This window comes from Saimiri boliviensis, chromosome 2, assembly GCF_048565385.1.
Source record: "Saimiri boliviensis isolate mSaiBol1 chromosome 2, mSaiBol1.pri, whole genome shotgun sequence".
NCBI lineage: Eukaryota > Metazoa > Chordata > Mammalia > Primates > Cebidae > Saimiri > Saimiri boliviensis.
The window spans coordinates 216,114,569-216,131,262 of NC_133450.1; the positions used below are offsets into that span (position 1 = coordinate 216,114,569).

At 52.5% G+C, this 16,694-nt stretch overlaps 1 protein-coding gene across 7 annotated transcripts in view; it reads right to left on the bottom strand.

The window, feature by feature from the left end:
- Positions 1-16,694, bottom strand: part of DENND1A (DENN domain containing 1A) — a 546,222-nt gene that overhangs the window by 22,874 nt on the left and 506,654 nt on the right. For 5 of the 7 annotated variants that reach the window (XM_074395320.1, XM_039474809.2, XM_039474807.2 and 2 more), the window contains 2 exons: positions 7,451-7,504; positions 852-940 (listed from right to left, as the gene is read on the bottom strand). In XM_074395320.1, the coding sequence (XP_074251421.1) occupies positions 852-940; positions 7,451-7,504 (143 nt within the window). The remainder of the gene's footprint in view (positions 1-851; positions 941-7,450; positions 7,505-16,694) is intronic. The other 2 variants (XM_039474808.2, XM_074395322.1) reach the window with 1 other exon arrangement.

The following is a 16,694-nucleotide window of genomic DNA, read 5'->3' on the forward strand; positions in this document are numbered from 1 at the left end:
AGGATCCCTGGGGTGATTTTTCTGACTCCTCCAGCAATCCTAGACCAAGATGAACTCATGCATTTTTTCTAGGCATCACAGGAAGCCAGCGTGTCGCCACTGAGTTGCCTGGATAGAGATCAAGGGCTGCATGCCTTGCAGACAAAGGGGAGCAGCGCTACCGTCCGCAGATGGCTGTGGTCGGGACTCAGGGCTGTCGGCAGCCTTCTACCTCACTCTCTGCAGGCAGCTATATCTCAGGCCACTGCTTGTCTTTCTGCCTCATTCACCTCTTCTACCCCACACCTCCTGGGCAGGTGACTCTAGGCCAGTCCTACGGGAGGTGCTGGGCATAACACCCAGGGAGTTCCGTGCTGCAGGGAGGTGGGTAAGAAAAACCACAGTAACAAATGCTGCGGCACAGGTGGGCAAAGGGTCCTGGTGGGGCTTGGGCAGTGGATAAGGGCAGTCGTACACAGATCTCGGCCGTGGAGGCCTAGGAAGGTGGGTGGACCCAGTTCAACACTCGGCCTTCTTGACCAGGTTCTAACCCTCACCTAGTGACTCGGCTTCTTCAGCACAAGAGGCTTAGGACCTTCTTCTGAACCCAGCAAAGTACCCTTTGGACCCCAACACTCGAAATCCAGCCCAAGTGCCTCGCTCCCTGGACTCTGGGGCCTCCTGCTGGTGTGACAACCAGACCGAGTAAAAGATCAAGCCCTGCTCCCTGAATGACCCCTTTGTGAAACACCCGCTGGGGGCCCCAGGGAAGCCTCACAAAGGCCGGGGCTCCATGCTTGGGCTCCACAAAGTGCTGGCCCTGCAGACAGAGGGTTCTCGCAAACAGAGGGGGAGCGCAATGGGGCACTCACTGCTCAGGGCTGGGCACAGACGTCCTCCGGCCTTCCACTGTGATGTTGCTCTTTGGTCTCTTAACGACATGTGGACGAGGTGGGCGCACCTAGAGGGAGTACAGGGGGAGGCCCCCAAGAAGAAGTGAGTTGGAAAAGCCACACAGGAACATTCCGAAGACTTGAATAAACGTCACCCCCCCACAAAATGTTTAGGGATTTTCAAAGCTACAGGCTATACAAGGCTAGCCTATCATAGAAACATCACCATCTAATGGGCAGCAGATAGACGCATTAACTTTCCAGTTACTTCTGTGGCCTATTCAAATCAGAAAGGTGCTCCTGGAAAGCTCGGTTCTTCATCTGCAAGATGAGGATAGTTCCACTAGTCTCCTCAGAGGGCTGCAGTGAGGGTCCAATGACATGATGTCAACATAGGACCCGGAACAAAGAGGCCCCTTATCAGTGACAATTCCCTCCCATCTTCCTCTGACACCATAAGCTGGTTTTGTAGAAAGAAAGGGTTTCACTCAGACTAGTTTTTAGGGTACACATGCTTTGTTTGCTCTTTTTACAGCAGAATCACAGGGTGCTTATTTTCCTCTCTAAGAGAGGCATGAGAGAGTGGCAATACAAATCATCTCTCCGCCTCCCAGGCCGTCCCTGTGCCGCTCCTCCCGGCGGGGTTCAGCCTGGATGCTGCATATCTCATGTGGCCGTGCGCACTGTGGAGACCCACTGGGAGGTCTGCAGTGGGCACACCAGGAGGGACACAGCTTCCTAACCTCACAGCTGCTGCTGCAGAGGCGACATGGGTTTTTCTGACCTGCTGCCTCTGAAACCAAGATGAGGGCCCACAGAAAAAGATGCCTTCATCCCTCGATCCCCTGCCAGAACCTGTGATAGGGGTTAGGCTGCCCTTAGAAGGACACTCATTTGGTCCAATCAACATTACATGGCTTTAAATTTGGCACGGCCATCTCTGTACACTCCCAGTGCCAGAGAGGGACGGGTTGAGAAGCTACACTGAGAAAGTCTATTTCTGAATTTCAGTGCCAACAAAACCAACCAAGCCTACCAGGGCAGGGGGCTTGCTTTCTCTACGGATGGGATGCCACAATTGCTGACTTTCCAGGACAGACAGGGAAGGAGAGCAGTGCACACTCCATTTCCCGCCTGCCCTTTTTCCTGAACATCAAACCCCTCGCCCCCCAGAAGCTTGTGGGCGACACAGCACAGTGGCTTAGGAACACAGATTACAGAGCTGGCTGCATGAAAGGCAAGTCTTTATGCAGTCTCATCAAGCCCTCAGGTCTGCGCATGCCTGATCTAACCAAAGTTTTTCTTGTGGAGTGGCCAGTCTGATCTCAGACTGGTTTGGCAGATCAGGGATGTGGTAAACACCAAATGCATTCCACCAAACTGGCTGTCTTCGTCTATGGGGTGATTGTGAAGACCAGATACAGGGAGAGCCCTGCATGGGGTCCGGTACATAGTGGGGGCTCAATAAATGCGCATCCTGCTCCTCTGTGACCTGCGTGTCCCTTCCTATCAACAACAAAAGGAAGACGAGGCGGGGGTGTCTCTGGATTAGAAGATGAGTTTCAGGATTCTCGTCCCTGCCTAGCATTCTGCGGACTGCCTGGTGTGTCGCGGTCGCTCAGCAAGATTTTCAGAAACAAACGAATGCTGCTGCTTGGAATCTGAGAAGCGCGTAATGACGTTGCTAGTATCATCATTATTAGAACCGGGCCTGCTACACACTCGCATTTAGTCAACATGGGCTGAATAAACAAGTGGGTATCCCCGTACCCCCTCTAACTCTCAACTGCTTTCCCCAGCTCTGGCAGCTGGTAAGCAGGGTCACCTGGCTGGAATGATCCCCACCCCCAACTTCTCCCCACAAAAGGAGGGAGTGTGGGTTAGGGTGAAGGGGCAGTTCTGCCCCTGCCCCAGGGGCCCTGGGGCAGAGCTTTCAGGAAAGGTCAGACTTTAAGGTCTGTCAGCTCATCTTCGCACAGGGCTGCTCCTCGCTACAATAAAGGCGGGTTAAGAATGTGAACTTGTGGCTGAAATGGGGGGATTAAGTTTGTGGCAACTTCAACTGAACTTGCAACGTGGTGAAACATGGGGAAAAAGAACAACAGAGCTAATTAGACGAGCTGAGCTGTCAGAGTGCCGCTGAATGGCTCAGCGCCAACAAACAAAAGGAATGGGTTGGCAATCAGCGGGATCGGTGGAGGAGACTGCTTCATTAGGGATGATAAAACAGACAGAGCAGGGGGGGAGGGGCGGGGGTAGGGAGCACCGGAGCCACGGAGGCTGGGGAGGGAGAGAAAGACACGCCAGACCCAGAGGCGGTGGGTCACCAGCGCGGCTGCCGACCCTCCCGGAGTTACACACACCTGACTGGTGTGGACAAAGCCGGACATAAAATTACACTTGCAGACAGGACCATCCCGAGATACATTGAGGCCTCCAGACTTCCACGTACACAAATCTCACAAATACACACTCACAGAGGCACGCGCAAGAGGTGAAGGCACATGTATGAATCACACACGCGTACGCACACACACTCACACGGTGGCGGACCACAACCAGGCACATATACACACAGACAGAATGGTTTAATTAAGCCCAAATCACAGATGATACAGACAAGTCTCGTCAGATTTCAGCAACCACACCTGTCTTTCCGGGGTGCTTGGGAAGGGTGGGCACTGGGGATGAAGAACCCTGCAGGCACACAACAGTGACTGGCCCCACCGGCGTGAGGGTCCCAGCCGCGCCAGGGGAGAAAATGCTAAACAGAGATTTCCAGCTCTGTTCAAGGGGGACTGGAGGGGAAACTTGGGAAGCCAGCCAATTCCCCACTGGATTTAAAACCTGAGAAATCTAAGTCGGCAGGGTTAAATGTGTATTGAATACAAAAGCACTGAGTACATTTGATTTTAATGGTGAGCAAGAAATAATAAATACAGAGCTTATAAAGCGCTTCACAAGCAGGCTGACAGCAGCCTGCCTCTCCCTGGCAGGCCCCAACCCATGCCCCTTCGTCCATGAGACACTTGCATGGTTTTCTTCTGCTCTTTCCTTTTGCTTCTTTTTAAAAAGAAAACCCAAACCCTCGGGTAACATCTGAACTCCAGCCACAGGCGCCGGGCTACAAAGCTCCTTCCAGAAAGTCTGAATGGCTAGACCCTTCCCCACCCCTGCTACTCTGGGCCAACGGCTGCACTTCTGTATGGAACATTTGTGACTAAGGGACCCAGCAAAGGGTCCATGCTGGTGGCTGATGGCCCCTGACATGGGAAGTTGGTAGGCTGTACTCTTTGAGGCCCTCGCGCGCTTCCATATGCCAAGTCTCCCCAGTTCCCACCTAGTGTGTGGCAGTGTGCATTGGAAATGCTTGCCCCAGTGCGTGGAGAATCAGTGGTCCCTAGTGGCCCAGAAAGTACCAACCTTCTGTGACTCCCAAATTGGTCTCTTAGTGGTGTGGCTTGGCAGAAGAAGTTTGGGGAACATGCCAAGGACTGTGGTAGGCACTGTACATATACAACCTCATTACCCTTACCAGGTGGTACTGTTAAACCCATTTTACAGATGATGAAACTAAAGCTCAGAGAAGGTGAGGATCCTGCCTAAGGTCACATAGCCAGGAAGTGGCCAAGCTGTAATTCAAACCAGGGCAGGCCTCTCAGACTTCCAAGCCTAGGAGAGCTGGTCCTCCTAGGCCCCCCTGCCTCTTCAGCATGCCATCAAACCAGCAGGTCCAGCCATAGCTAGTGCCAGGCTAGTCACCTCCTGCATTAGCTCAGTGCCTGAGGCCACTGCTGCTCAGTGTCTCACAGCGTGTCTCCCCAAGTCCCCGGTTGCCAACGGATATGGCTGTCCACCCCTCCATCTGCACAGATCCCCCCACGAGTAAGACAACACGGAGTCCACTGTAGCTGTCTCCAATACTTGAATTTTTCTAAGGGGACTGATGCTTCCCTGAATCATGACTTCCAAAAGATTCCTTGCCTGCCTAGGATCCTGAGGCTCTGAGGGGAATTCTAAGGGCTATCTGCTGCTGACTTTGGCTTAAGGGCAGGCTGTTTGCTAGAAAACAAAGACAGACAGTGGAGAGAGGCAAGCTGGGCTCAAAGGCAGGACTGTCATCAGGCCTATCATCATCCCTGTGGTGTTGGCCATAAATTAGGGAGATAGCATCTGCCTGCTCTGGGCTGGACAAATGAGATAATCATCACACAAGTACCCAGCACAGTCCTAGGCACCATGAATGGTGCTCAATGAATATTCATTCTCTTCTCTTCTGTGTCTCTGCCAGACCTAATGTGGCACTGGAGATTCCACAGACATCTCAGCTGCTGCTGGTTATTTTTTTTCTTGACTGATTTTTTTTCTCCCCCAGCATTTTATATAGGTTGAACATCCCTAATCTGAAAATCCAAAATCTGAAACCCTCCAAAATCCCGGATTTTTTGAGCCCCAACATGATGCTCAAAGGAAATGGTCACTGGAGTATTCTGGATTTTGGATTAGGGGCAAATAACCAGGATGTAGCATGCAAATATTCCAAAATCCGAAACAAACTGAAACCTGAAACTTTTCTGGTCCCAATCAGAAGATGGAAGATCCAGAGAGCTTGGAATGCTGGCAAGACCATAGGTTCTAGAGTCCCGATGACCTTATTTGCACTTGAGGAACTTGGATTAAGTTACCAAGCATCAGTTTTCTCATTGCTAAACTGAGTGGTGACGATGCCTGCTTCACTGAACTATTGTGAGGCTCAGCTGGGATGAGGTACCTAAGAATGATTTGCGGACTGTAAAATCCTAGGCAAATGGTAGTTATTAATAAACTGGGCCATTCCTTAGAAGCTGTAGGATGTAAAAAAACCTGTTAAGAATAAGAACTGCTACTGTGTGCCAGGCACTGTGTGTGCTCTACAAATGTCATCCATTTTCCTTTTCACAAAACCCCTCTAGGAATGAGGGCACAGCCCAGGAGGTGAAATGAGACTCGGAGAGCTTCAGTGCTTGCCAGATGACACGACTTCAGCATTCAAGCCTACCTCTGTGGGCCTCCCAAATACGTGCTGTTCAGGACTGTACTGAAACTCTCACTAGTCACACAAGGTTCAGCCTAGAAGGGGCCTCCTGCCCCACAAAGCAGTTTCTTTTTGCTGCTTGTATCTTCCTTCCAGAGACAGTGAGCAGACATATTCTAGCTCCTTGCCAGCTGTGCTGATGGGGGTTTGGGCCAACCGCACTTTGATGGGGGATATGGGATGGATCCACTGTCATGTGTGGCTGGGAGTGTAGACTCACAGTGGTCATAGGGGAAGGCATCTAAGTCCCCCCAGCCTCCCTCCTAGCCCTCTAAGTCCCACCCACAGTAGGGAGAGGAGGGAAGGGGAAGGGGAAGGGAAACAGTGCCATGGAATGGCCAACATGCACCCAGAGAACAGCTACCCAGTGGATGCTGGGTGCATCTCCCAAGGTGAACAGACGCAGTTCACCTGGTCACCTACATGCCCCGGCCTCCTTGCCTTCACAAGATGGATTTGGATACGTGCACTGCAGAGGGCGGGAGGTTAGGACACTGGGTTGTAGGGTGCTCTTTGGTTGGCCACAGAGTGGTGGTCACACTGAACGGTAGATGGAGAAACTTCTCCCTTGGTAAACAGCCCTCACCAAAAGGTCCTGGCAGGTTTCCCACTTTCAAGGCACCTGCTAAAGTCCACATCCCTCAGCATGGCAGAAGTCTGACCTGCCAAGGAACATGACTCCACTGATGCTTAACATGGGACCCAGACCCAGTATTTTTCCATGGACGGATCTCTTTTTAAAAAACCATGGACGAATCTCTTGCCCTCCCACCCCATTCCCAATTGGTGGTGGGTTTATATTTTTTCCTGCTTCCTCATCCTTTTTTTTTTCTTTTCCCCTTTAAAGAGACAGGGTCTTGCTCTGTCACCCAGGCTGGAATGCAGTGGTACAATCATAACTCACCGTAGCCTCAACTTCCTGGGCTCAAGTGATCCTCCAATTTTAGCCTCCTGAGTAGCTAGGACTACAGGCGTGCACCACCACGCCCCTTACTTGGCACTTTACATGGGAAGGCGGATCTCCAAGGAAGGCCTGGCAGGGGAGCAGTACCTGTCTCCATAAGAGCTGCATACTCTCTGGACATAGCCTCCACCCGCAGGAAGGTACAAATGCATTTCCAGACCAAGATCTGGCAGGAAGGAGACCCCTGCCCCCAGACTTCTGCTTCCTTTGTGAGGAACAGGTGAGTGGAGGAAGGCTTTGAACCCCTTGCTCACCCTGTGAGACCTGCTCAGATGATGCACACGGCACACACACCACACAGTGGCCCCTTGCTACCTACAGCTCTGATCTGCAAGTCACCAAACTTATTCAGAAAAAAAGCGAGAGAAGCCCAGAAAATGCAAGCTCAAGTTCATGCCACACAGACAGGGAAGCTGAAAAACCCAATTCCCCGTTCTCTTTTGCCAGGCAGGAGGGTCCAAACTCCGGAGATTTAGTCAGGGTGAGGGAGGACGGCTCAGGCAGTGTTAGGTGGGGAGTGCGGAACCGCTGGCTACTCACGGGCCTCGAGCGCTGTATCTTGGGAGGCAGTCGGGTGGGACGGAGTCTCTGCAGCTGCATTAAAGTGGAAACTTAAAACATCAGGATACACTGAGAAGACTCAATGCATTTCCACACACTGCCTGGGGAAGGCACCCAGTCACCCGAGCCAGAGCCAGAGGGCCATCCTCGATGCCTCCCGCCTTGCCCCCACTGTCCACCTCTGAGGCCGGCTCCTCTGCCCATTCTTTCTTTCTAGCCTGTCTTCAGCCTACTGCAATCATCTCCTGACAAGGCCCCCAGCTCTGCCCTCCACCATGCTCCACACAGGCCGGGGGGCCTTCCCAGGTGCAATACGGCCACCCACAGCCTCTCTAGACCTCTCACGCCCCCTCCTGTCCTTGGGTGCCTGCTCAAGGCTTGGGGCTGACGCTGCATGTCCCTCAAGACCGGGACCCCACTGTGTCCCACACAGACCTTTCTCAACCTTCACCCATGCCCGCCCTGGGCAGACCCTTTAAGTAGCACTGGGCTCTCATGCCTTGTTTCCTGCCGCCCTCCGGGTGGAACGAGCTGCTCCAGCAGGACTGTGCGTGTCCTTCAAGAGCCGGTCAGGTTGGGTGCTGCCTTGACTTGCACTGCCTCCTTGTCTCCTGCTATGTGGGACTCAGCGTGGGGTCCCTCACCTGCTACCCCCACGGGACCTTTTACATGGCGGTCTCCAAGGGGGTTCATCCCTGTGCCTGCAGGCTGCGTGGGACTTGGGAAAAAATCTGCTCAATAACATCTGATGAACAAGTAAAATTTGTACAAAATGATTGGTTTTTGAAATCAGGATTTGAATCAAAACCTGTAGAGCACAGACTTCTCAGCTCTACGCTCAAACCCTTTATCTTGAAAGCCCAGCAGTGTCCTTTCAACAGCCTGCCCGTCTCCATGCTCTTGCAGGTGTGAGAGACAGGGAGGCCGAGTAAGGAGAGTAGAAATTCACGCGAGACCCAGGCCACGGGCCCGTAGCCATCCCCGGGAGGCTTCCGCTTGTTTCCTTCCCATTCCGTCACTCAGGTCACAGAGATACATCTTTAACTGGACAAAATCCAGACCTGCCCTGGCCAATATAAGAGCCAATGTCCCCAGCAGCCAGTCCATGCTAAGATGTGCTCTAAATCACAGTACTTTCGGAGGCCAAAGCAGGCAGATCACCTGAGGTCAGGAGTTCAAGACCAGCCTGGCCAACATGGTGAAATCCTGTCCCTAAAAAAATACAAAAATCAGCTGGGCATGACATGGGTGCCTGTAATCCCAGCTACTTGGGAGGTTGAGGCAGAAGACTCACGTAAACCTGGGAGATGGAGGTTGCAGTGAGTCAAGACTGTGCCATTGCACTCCAGCCTGGGCGACAGAGTAAGACTCCATTTCAAAAAAAAAAAAAAAAAAAAGTGCTCTAGGTGCAAAACACTGGACTTCAGAGACTTAGCACAAGGAGAGACTGTCAAATGCCACGGTAATAACTTTTAGATTACATGTTGAAATAATATTTTGGATATACTGGGTTAATTATATTAAAATCAATTTCATCTGTTTATGTTTCATATTCAGAATTCCACAGGTGACTCCTATAGGAAGCTCCCATGATGTTTTCCTCGGACAGTGCTGATTTAGGGCTTTACTGAGTGGGAGTGATACTTCAGATCTCAAATCTGCCTTATAACTTGCTTTCTGAACCTGCCCCACTGCTCCTGGAGGATAGGGCCTGTGTCCCAGTTGTCCGTGGGTCCCTGGGTCCCTGCACGGAACTTGCTGGGGCAGCCTGAGGGGAAAGCTGGCCTGGGGACTTGGTGGAGGGTTCCCTGGTGGCACATGGAGAACACGCAGGATAAAAATACACCCCGGCTTCTCAGATCCTATGTCATTAGCTGGGTGTGAGGGCCGACCCTCGCTTGGTGACCCTTCTTCAGCTGGCGGCTACCTGGGAGTTGGGGATGCTGCCTGGGAATGGGTAAGGCCGCCATGTTTTTCCCCTTCATGGCTTACAGGAAGTGTGTGAGGTAAAGGGGAACAGGCCCTCCTACCCATTCACACTGCTCATCAAGAGGAAGAGATGATGAGGGAAAGGGAAGCCCACACCCTCACAGGCACACAGGCTGCTATCCTCTGTTTGGACACCCCAATCTCCTATACTACTCTCCCCAGTACTGCTTCTCTTATGCTTGGTCTTTCTACTTCGGGGGACCAATTTCTCCAGTCCCACTGTCCTCACTGCTTGTCACCTCTGGCCTGGGCAATTTCCGCTCCTGCTAGGTGGCAGAGCAGCAGCGTGCTCATGAGGTGGCCTCTGGGGTCGGACGCTTTGGACAGAACCCCAGTTCTCCCATTAACTCCCTGGGTTACTCCAGGCCCACGATTTGACCATTCTGAGCCTTACTGTCCTTATCTGTAAAGTGCAGGTAACAGCAGCGCCTCCCCAGGTGGGCCGTTAGGAAGATTCAGTGAGCTGTGCACAGGGCCGCCACAGACATCAGCAACCATTCCCATCAGCAGGTTTCCGTGCCTCCAGCCTCTCCCTCTCCCATATTTGTTTCCAGAATGGACTTTAAAAATGCCCACGAATGCCCACCCAATCATGCCACTTGCCAGCTTAAATCACCTCAGTGGAAGGCTGGCATCTCGCAGGGTATCTGCTGAGAGACACCATCCTGGGAGACACTTTGTATGAAGGGAAAAAGGGAGGTTCCCCAGCCAGGCAAATCTGAGAAATGCCGTCTTCTTTCTCCTTTTGGGGATTCACAATGCCTGTTAGCATAGCAAGGGCTGGCGAGTCTTGTGAGAAAAGCACCCCCCCAAACCAGGCAAAAACCTATTAACTCTTTTATAAAAGTCCTATTTCCCAAATTTATGTGAACATAGACTTGCTTTCCCTATAACACCCATGAATGGAAGATGCCGTCTGGTGTTCAAAGCCCTCCAGAATCAGGGCCCCACATCCACCTCTGCAATCTCATCTCTGGTGAAACCCTGCCTCAGATCCACAGCACACCGACTCTTCGTTATCAGCTCGCACGTCTCTATTTGTCGTAGGGTCTAGTAGAGTACTTGATACCTAATAGGTGCCCAGCAAATTATTTTTGGCTTAAACTTCCTGGTACATGTAAAAACACACCAGAAGTCAGTTCTCCAGATTCTTCAACTAACTGATTTTCTTTTGGTTGTCGTTGGGAAGTGCTGGTTTTTTTTGCAACTGAATTGATAAATGGTGGGAAGAAAGCAGCCTCTGGACCACACCCAGCCTAGAAGCTAACAGAGTCAGCCGGGGGATGTAAAGATGCCAAGAAAGAGGAATGTGGTACAGATGTCCTGGCACGACCAGACAGAGAAAACAAAACCCAACCACAGCAACCAAGAGCAGGAAGACACGCTGCCCCTTCTGACGCTCGGGGAGGTTTCCCTGCGGGTTGTTGGCACGAAGGGACCCTGTCATTAGAGGAATCACACAGGGACAGAGGGCTGCACTCACGAATCCTGGGCTTGTTCTGATGCTGGAGCGTATCATGGGGACACCTGTGGGGTGGCTGCCAGCAAGAGAAAGGTGAACTCCCAGGGGATGTGCATTAAAGACTCCCCACCCCGGGACCTGGGGGAGGGCTGCACTAATTATCAGGATGCCCTGCCAGGAGTGTGCAGGCCCTGGGGACCAGAGCTGAGGCTGGGGACAGGTGAGCACCTGGATTGTCACCAGCAGATTAGATAGTGACCCCATGGGAAGCAGTCTCAGATTTTGGACGCTAGAGCATCTGATGTGTGCAGTGTCCTTCTGCTCCCACCACAGAGGCTCCAGGACCAGCTGGTTTGCTGAGTGACTTTGACAAGCAAGTGACTTCCCTGGGCCTCAGTGTCCTCATCTGTGAGCCCAGTTACCAGGACCCTGCTGCAGGGCCAGGGACACAGTGGACACACTGCCGGGGAGGCCTCTGCTTCCTAGACAGGGTGTAGCCATTGACCATGGTGGATGCACTTCAAACAAGCTGGGGTATCCCAAGCTGATGGAGGAAGAGGACTCTGGAGACCATTAAGCAGGCCTTAGTGGGTGAGTGGTGATAATTTGGGTGGGAAGATGGGGTAAGAAGATGAGTTAGGAAAGGATGAACTCAGAAAAGCACACCCTCTTCCAGAGAGTGGCCCCGGTGCTCCAGAAGCTGAAGCTGTCACTAGCTGAACATGGGGACCACAACAGTGTTGGGTGAGGCCTGAGAAGATGGCAGAGCTGGCCAGGACTCATGAAAGTTGTTTTGAGCCTGGAGCGGTTCGTCTCCCATCTGACTCGCTCTGCTTTTCTGCTTCCCCAGCACACAGCGTAGCGGTGGGCCCCTGAGCCTGCTCCTGTTTTACCCTGGTGCCCCTGGCCTCGCTAAGCGTCCTAGTGGCCACAGACAAGGGAACAGATTGGAGGGAGGTAAAGCGATCTGCTCAACGCCCCCAGCTGGTAATGGGCAGGGCTGGGAGCAGGTCTCAGGCTTCTTGACTGTGAATCCAGTGCTCTTTCCACCGTTGAAGGAAGCAAAGGTAAAACAGGAAAAACTTTAAAGTAGACGCAGCAGAGAATCCAAGAGATCTGGGCATCTTTGCATCGAGGTCACATTATATGTGATCCTCTGTCCCCTGGCCAGGTTGAAATGTGGCTACACAGACTGCTGTTTCTTAAGTCAGTTAAAAAAGACTGGGTCTTTGGCGATCTTTTGCTAAGGAGAGTTCAATTAGACAGTTCCTCTGGCACTTCCCGAGCTGCGGCATGGCAGGAGGGGTGGGAGGGCCAGCAGAGGCGGGAGAGGGCTGGAGGTTTCTTCAATGGTCAATGCAAAGTACCTGCCTTCCTGAAAAACAAGTCTGGTGGGGAAGCAGATTGACTCACAGAGTGGAAGGATTCCTCCTGTGTGTGTTTATGGAGCAAGCATTCGGGGGCCAGGACCAGGGGATTCAGAGTAAGAAACAGTCCTTGTCCTTAAGAACTGCATAGTCTGGTGGGATTCGACCTACACCACGGGAAAATATCTTTCTTAAGGAGAAAGAAATATTGGTGAGGTAAATCCCAAGAAACAGACTTTGGGTTAGAAATACATGGGTTCACTGACAGAACTGGCTCTGTCACTTTCTAGTTGAGTTCAGTATGGGCTCTGCCACTTAGGCGAGTTATTTAACCTCTGAAGTCTCAGTGAACTCTTCTGTAAAATGGAAATAACTCCCAGGTTACAAGCGCTGGTGTGAGGATGAGATGAGAGTACAGTGACAGCCGCATGAGGTTCTGGTCCGATATCCGGAGGATGAAATGGAACCACTCAATCTTCCCCATGGGACCCACAGGTCTTTCCACAAAAGTCCTGTGGACGTGAGGACCCTGCTTTTCCAAAGCTGTGGGCTGTCAGCAAGGTTCTGTTGAATGAGACTGGATTTTAATAATAATCTCTTCTATTTATATAATGTATTTTCCTTTCAAAGCATTTTAACTTCTCCTCTTTCTTTTGAACCTCACACTCCCTGGTGAGGCAAGTTAGAGAAGGATTATTTCCCTGTTACACAGCCAGGAAACAGGAGGCCCAGAGAGGTTAAGAGACTAGTATGAGGTCACACAGCTAGTAGCAAGAACTAAAACAAGCAGGTATTCTTAGCCCATTGTGCTATCCTTGTCAACTAAAATTTCCAAAGTCACCTGGAAGCCTTTCTGACATGTTTTTTCTAATCCTTGTTCCTTCTGAAGTTAGAATCTGTTGTTAGAGATCTGTGCTGTAGAGAAAAGGCTGATGACAGAGTAGCTGACACCTTCTCCTTCTTTCCTTATTTGAGCATCTCTCTGTGGTACCTTCCAAAGGAGGAATGTGATTTCATTTGTCCATTCATTTAACAAACAGTGTGTGGCGTCCCAGGCACAGGGGCGCGTGTCTGAACCAGACTCTGGTAGAGGGTGCTGTCACGCAAGTGGGACAGATGAAGGGCTCTTCCATGGGTTGGGGGTGGTAGGGAGTGAGGGAACAGCAGACAGGGATCCACAGTGGTCCAGCCAGCCAAGAGTAAGGCTAAATATGAGGACGGGGTCGGCCAGGACCTGGGAGGGGCTGGGGGAAGGTCAGATAATAGAGGGCCTTGAATGTCAGGCTGAGAATTGTGGATTTTCTTCTGAGCTCAGTGGGAAGGATATAATCAGAGACACAATAAGAGAAACCTTGACGTCCTTGGTATAGAAAACGCATTGGAGGAGCATGGGTGGGCTTCTAAGAACAGACACTCCCCTCCAATCACAGGAGCCTGCCCAGGCCTCCATATTGTCAACCCACTGGCCCCGGCCACAGCAGTGCTGGGAGATGTGAACACAAGAGAGGGTAAGACCGAACGCGTGATTGACACAGAAGTCCCAGAGAAGAGGGGACCTCTTTGGCCTTTGTTGGTCTCCGCCTGGCCCTCGGCATCTCTATCTGTCAGCTGTGTGGGCCAGGTGAGTATGCTCATTGGATATGAAACCGGGATTTATGAGGGCAGCATCTGATTTGCAGTTAATTTGTTGATGCAGCAAAACACATTGTTTCCAAAAGGTCAGGAGGGGAAGGCGTGTTGGAATATCAATTTAATTACCTGGGTGGCATGGCTGAGTGGGCGCTCTGCACGGGGATGTACGGTGGAAAATGCTCAACTGCCAGGTGGTGACTTGGGGGCAGACAGCGCAGTGTCTAGGGGAGGGGAGGTGGTGTCCCTGCTGCCTGGGAGCCAGCCTGCCTGTGCTGTGGGCAGAGCCAAGACACTTCCTGCTGCTGGCACTTCCAGGGCCGAGCAACTGCTGCAGACTCGCCAGTGCAAGCTTCCTCTGCAGGGAATGAGGGTTGCTACCCATTTCACAGATGAGAGGAAGCAAGAACTTGCCCAGGGTTGCAAAGGGCCGGTGGACGGCAGGCCTTTAGAAGAGGGCGAGCTCGTCTTGAGTGAGTTATGGGCTGGGGCAGGGGTACTTTGATGTTTGTGTACAGGGGCGAGGGCAGGCATTTGTTTTGGGAACGGACCCATGGATTCACTCAGACCCCAGTGAAGGGGATATCTGGAACTATCCCTTCAACATCCTTGTGCCGTCAGAATTAGCATCCCCACTTCACTGCTGGGACAGCAGGGCCACACAGAAGGTGAAACGGCAAAGTTGGCAGGAGACAGGCCAGATCCCAATCTGGGCATGAGATAGGTGAGGAGGTATAAGAGAACAGATGCTGGAGGCCACAGGGCCCAACCAGATTCGCTAAAGGCTCAGGGCTGTGCCTGCAAAGATCGGAGTGGGTGTGCCTGATGGCAGCTGGTGCATGACAGAACTAGCCTCTGAAGCTGGCCCGAAAGGGGGTCTCAGATTCTTTGTGTGAAATGTGCACTCTGAATTGTCTCTTCCCTGCCGGGTTCCTACCTGCCTCAATAGAGGAGGCCTCATCCCAGAGGGGGAAGCTGGATAGACCCTGGCATTTCTCAGTTCGTCCCAGTCAGATACACAGCTAGGGAATGGAGAGGGGAGAGAGCAAATTCACAATTAAACCCTGTTGCTGTTTAACAAGGAAAGTGTTCACCTGGTTAATTTCCTGGCTAGTAGCCACATCAATGCTCTGACCTGTGCATGAAAAAGACCCAGTTGGGAGGGGAAGACAAAGCTTTCTGTAGCTTTACAAAGGGCCTCTGGGCCGAGAGCAAGGCTCCTCTACTCTTTGGGACTGGAAATCTGCTATTATGCAAGGCATGGAAATAAAAGAGGGCTTCTTTTGATATGCCTCCAAAAAAGAGTGCATTGAAGCGTTATTTTTGTGGAGTGTCTCCTTTGAGATGCCCAATAAGCTCTCTCGCAGGCACAGCTCTTGCCTAGCCCCCAGCTCCCATGGCTGTCTCCGCTCCTCTCCGTCCACCCTGGACGAGGGCTGTGCTGCTTGTTGGGGAGGATCAAATGCCTGTCTCTGCTTCAGAGCTCCAGCCAGGGCAGCTGGAGAAGACCAGGCCCCGATGTCAGTAGTGTACAGCATGCTTCTTGCCTGAGCCACTCAGTGGGGCACTCAGAGGGGATGTGGCGACCCTGAGGCCTGAAGCATTTGCAGAGGTAGCAAGCTGTCACTCTAAAGGGATGTTCCTTGCAAGACGCTGCACAGGAAGCACTTCCACATTACGGCTGAGGAAGAGGTTTCCACGTGGTGAGAATCTACTCACATAGGGCGACAAGGACGTGTTACTTCAGGGAAAGGAAGGGAGGATGGGAGGGGCCGGGGGAATACTCAGGATATCCTAGTGGTCCTGCAGAGTCTCAGACAGAGGCTCCATTACGGGCGCCGTTCTGCAGGCAGGGAAATGGAGGCCTCTCGCCTAAAGGCACAGCACATTGGTAGGACGCACAGAGGTGGGGCTGGGCTTCACTCTCTGAATGGTGGGCTTCACTCTCGGGATGGTGGACTCCACAGTGAGGTTTCTGAGTGCCTCATGACTTGCCCTCTGGAGGTGCCACCTGTGAGGGGGATGAGGGGTGCTCAGGATCGAAGGGGGTCCTGGAAGAAAAGCCGCAGTACCTGCCGCAGCGTCTCACAGAGATGGTCTCCTGAGAGGGTGCGCTCAGGATTCAGGGGCTCACCAGTCCTGTCAACCACTCTCTCCGGCTGGGTTCGGGCACTCTCTTTGCTGTGAGTGAGTGCTGAGCTGAAAGACGTCTCAGACTGGTCCTGAAGAGCAGTGCATTCTTCCCCGATGTTGACAGGAGTAGTATTTTGTAGTGGTGCTGGTTAATTTGTAGTGGCATTTGTGGTTTGAAGCCTTGTCAAGATCCCTGATTACTTCCCGTGCAAGGAGCTTGGCTGACGGGGAAGTTCACATGCTGAACAAAGGCAGCGAGGCAGCTGTGAGGGAAGGCTGCGTGGGGGCCGGGTGACCCTAGCCGCTTGGGGGACAGAGGCGGGGGAGGGAGGAGGGCCAGCAGTGGGGCAGGGGGAGGGGAGCCCTTTGTTTTTAGTCGGGTGCAGGTGCACGGTCTGAATAGGTGGCATCCCATTGACGGCTGGAGGTCGGGTACCAGATGCGGCCGGTGCCTGGGCAGGGGCAGGGACCTTGCTGACATATGCCATTCTTTGCCCAGACAGAAGCAGGAGGCAGGGGCTTTGCTGCTGGGATGCATCTAGGATGGCATCGAGGTGCCTGGGTGACATTTCCAGGAGGTGGGGGACACGTGGTTAGATTAGAGGAGTGGCTTCCAGATGCTGGGGAGAGGGGCTCCTCTCTG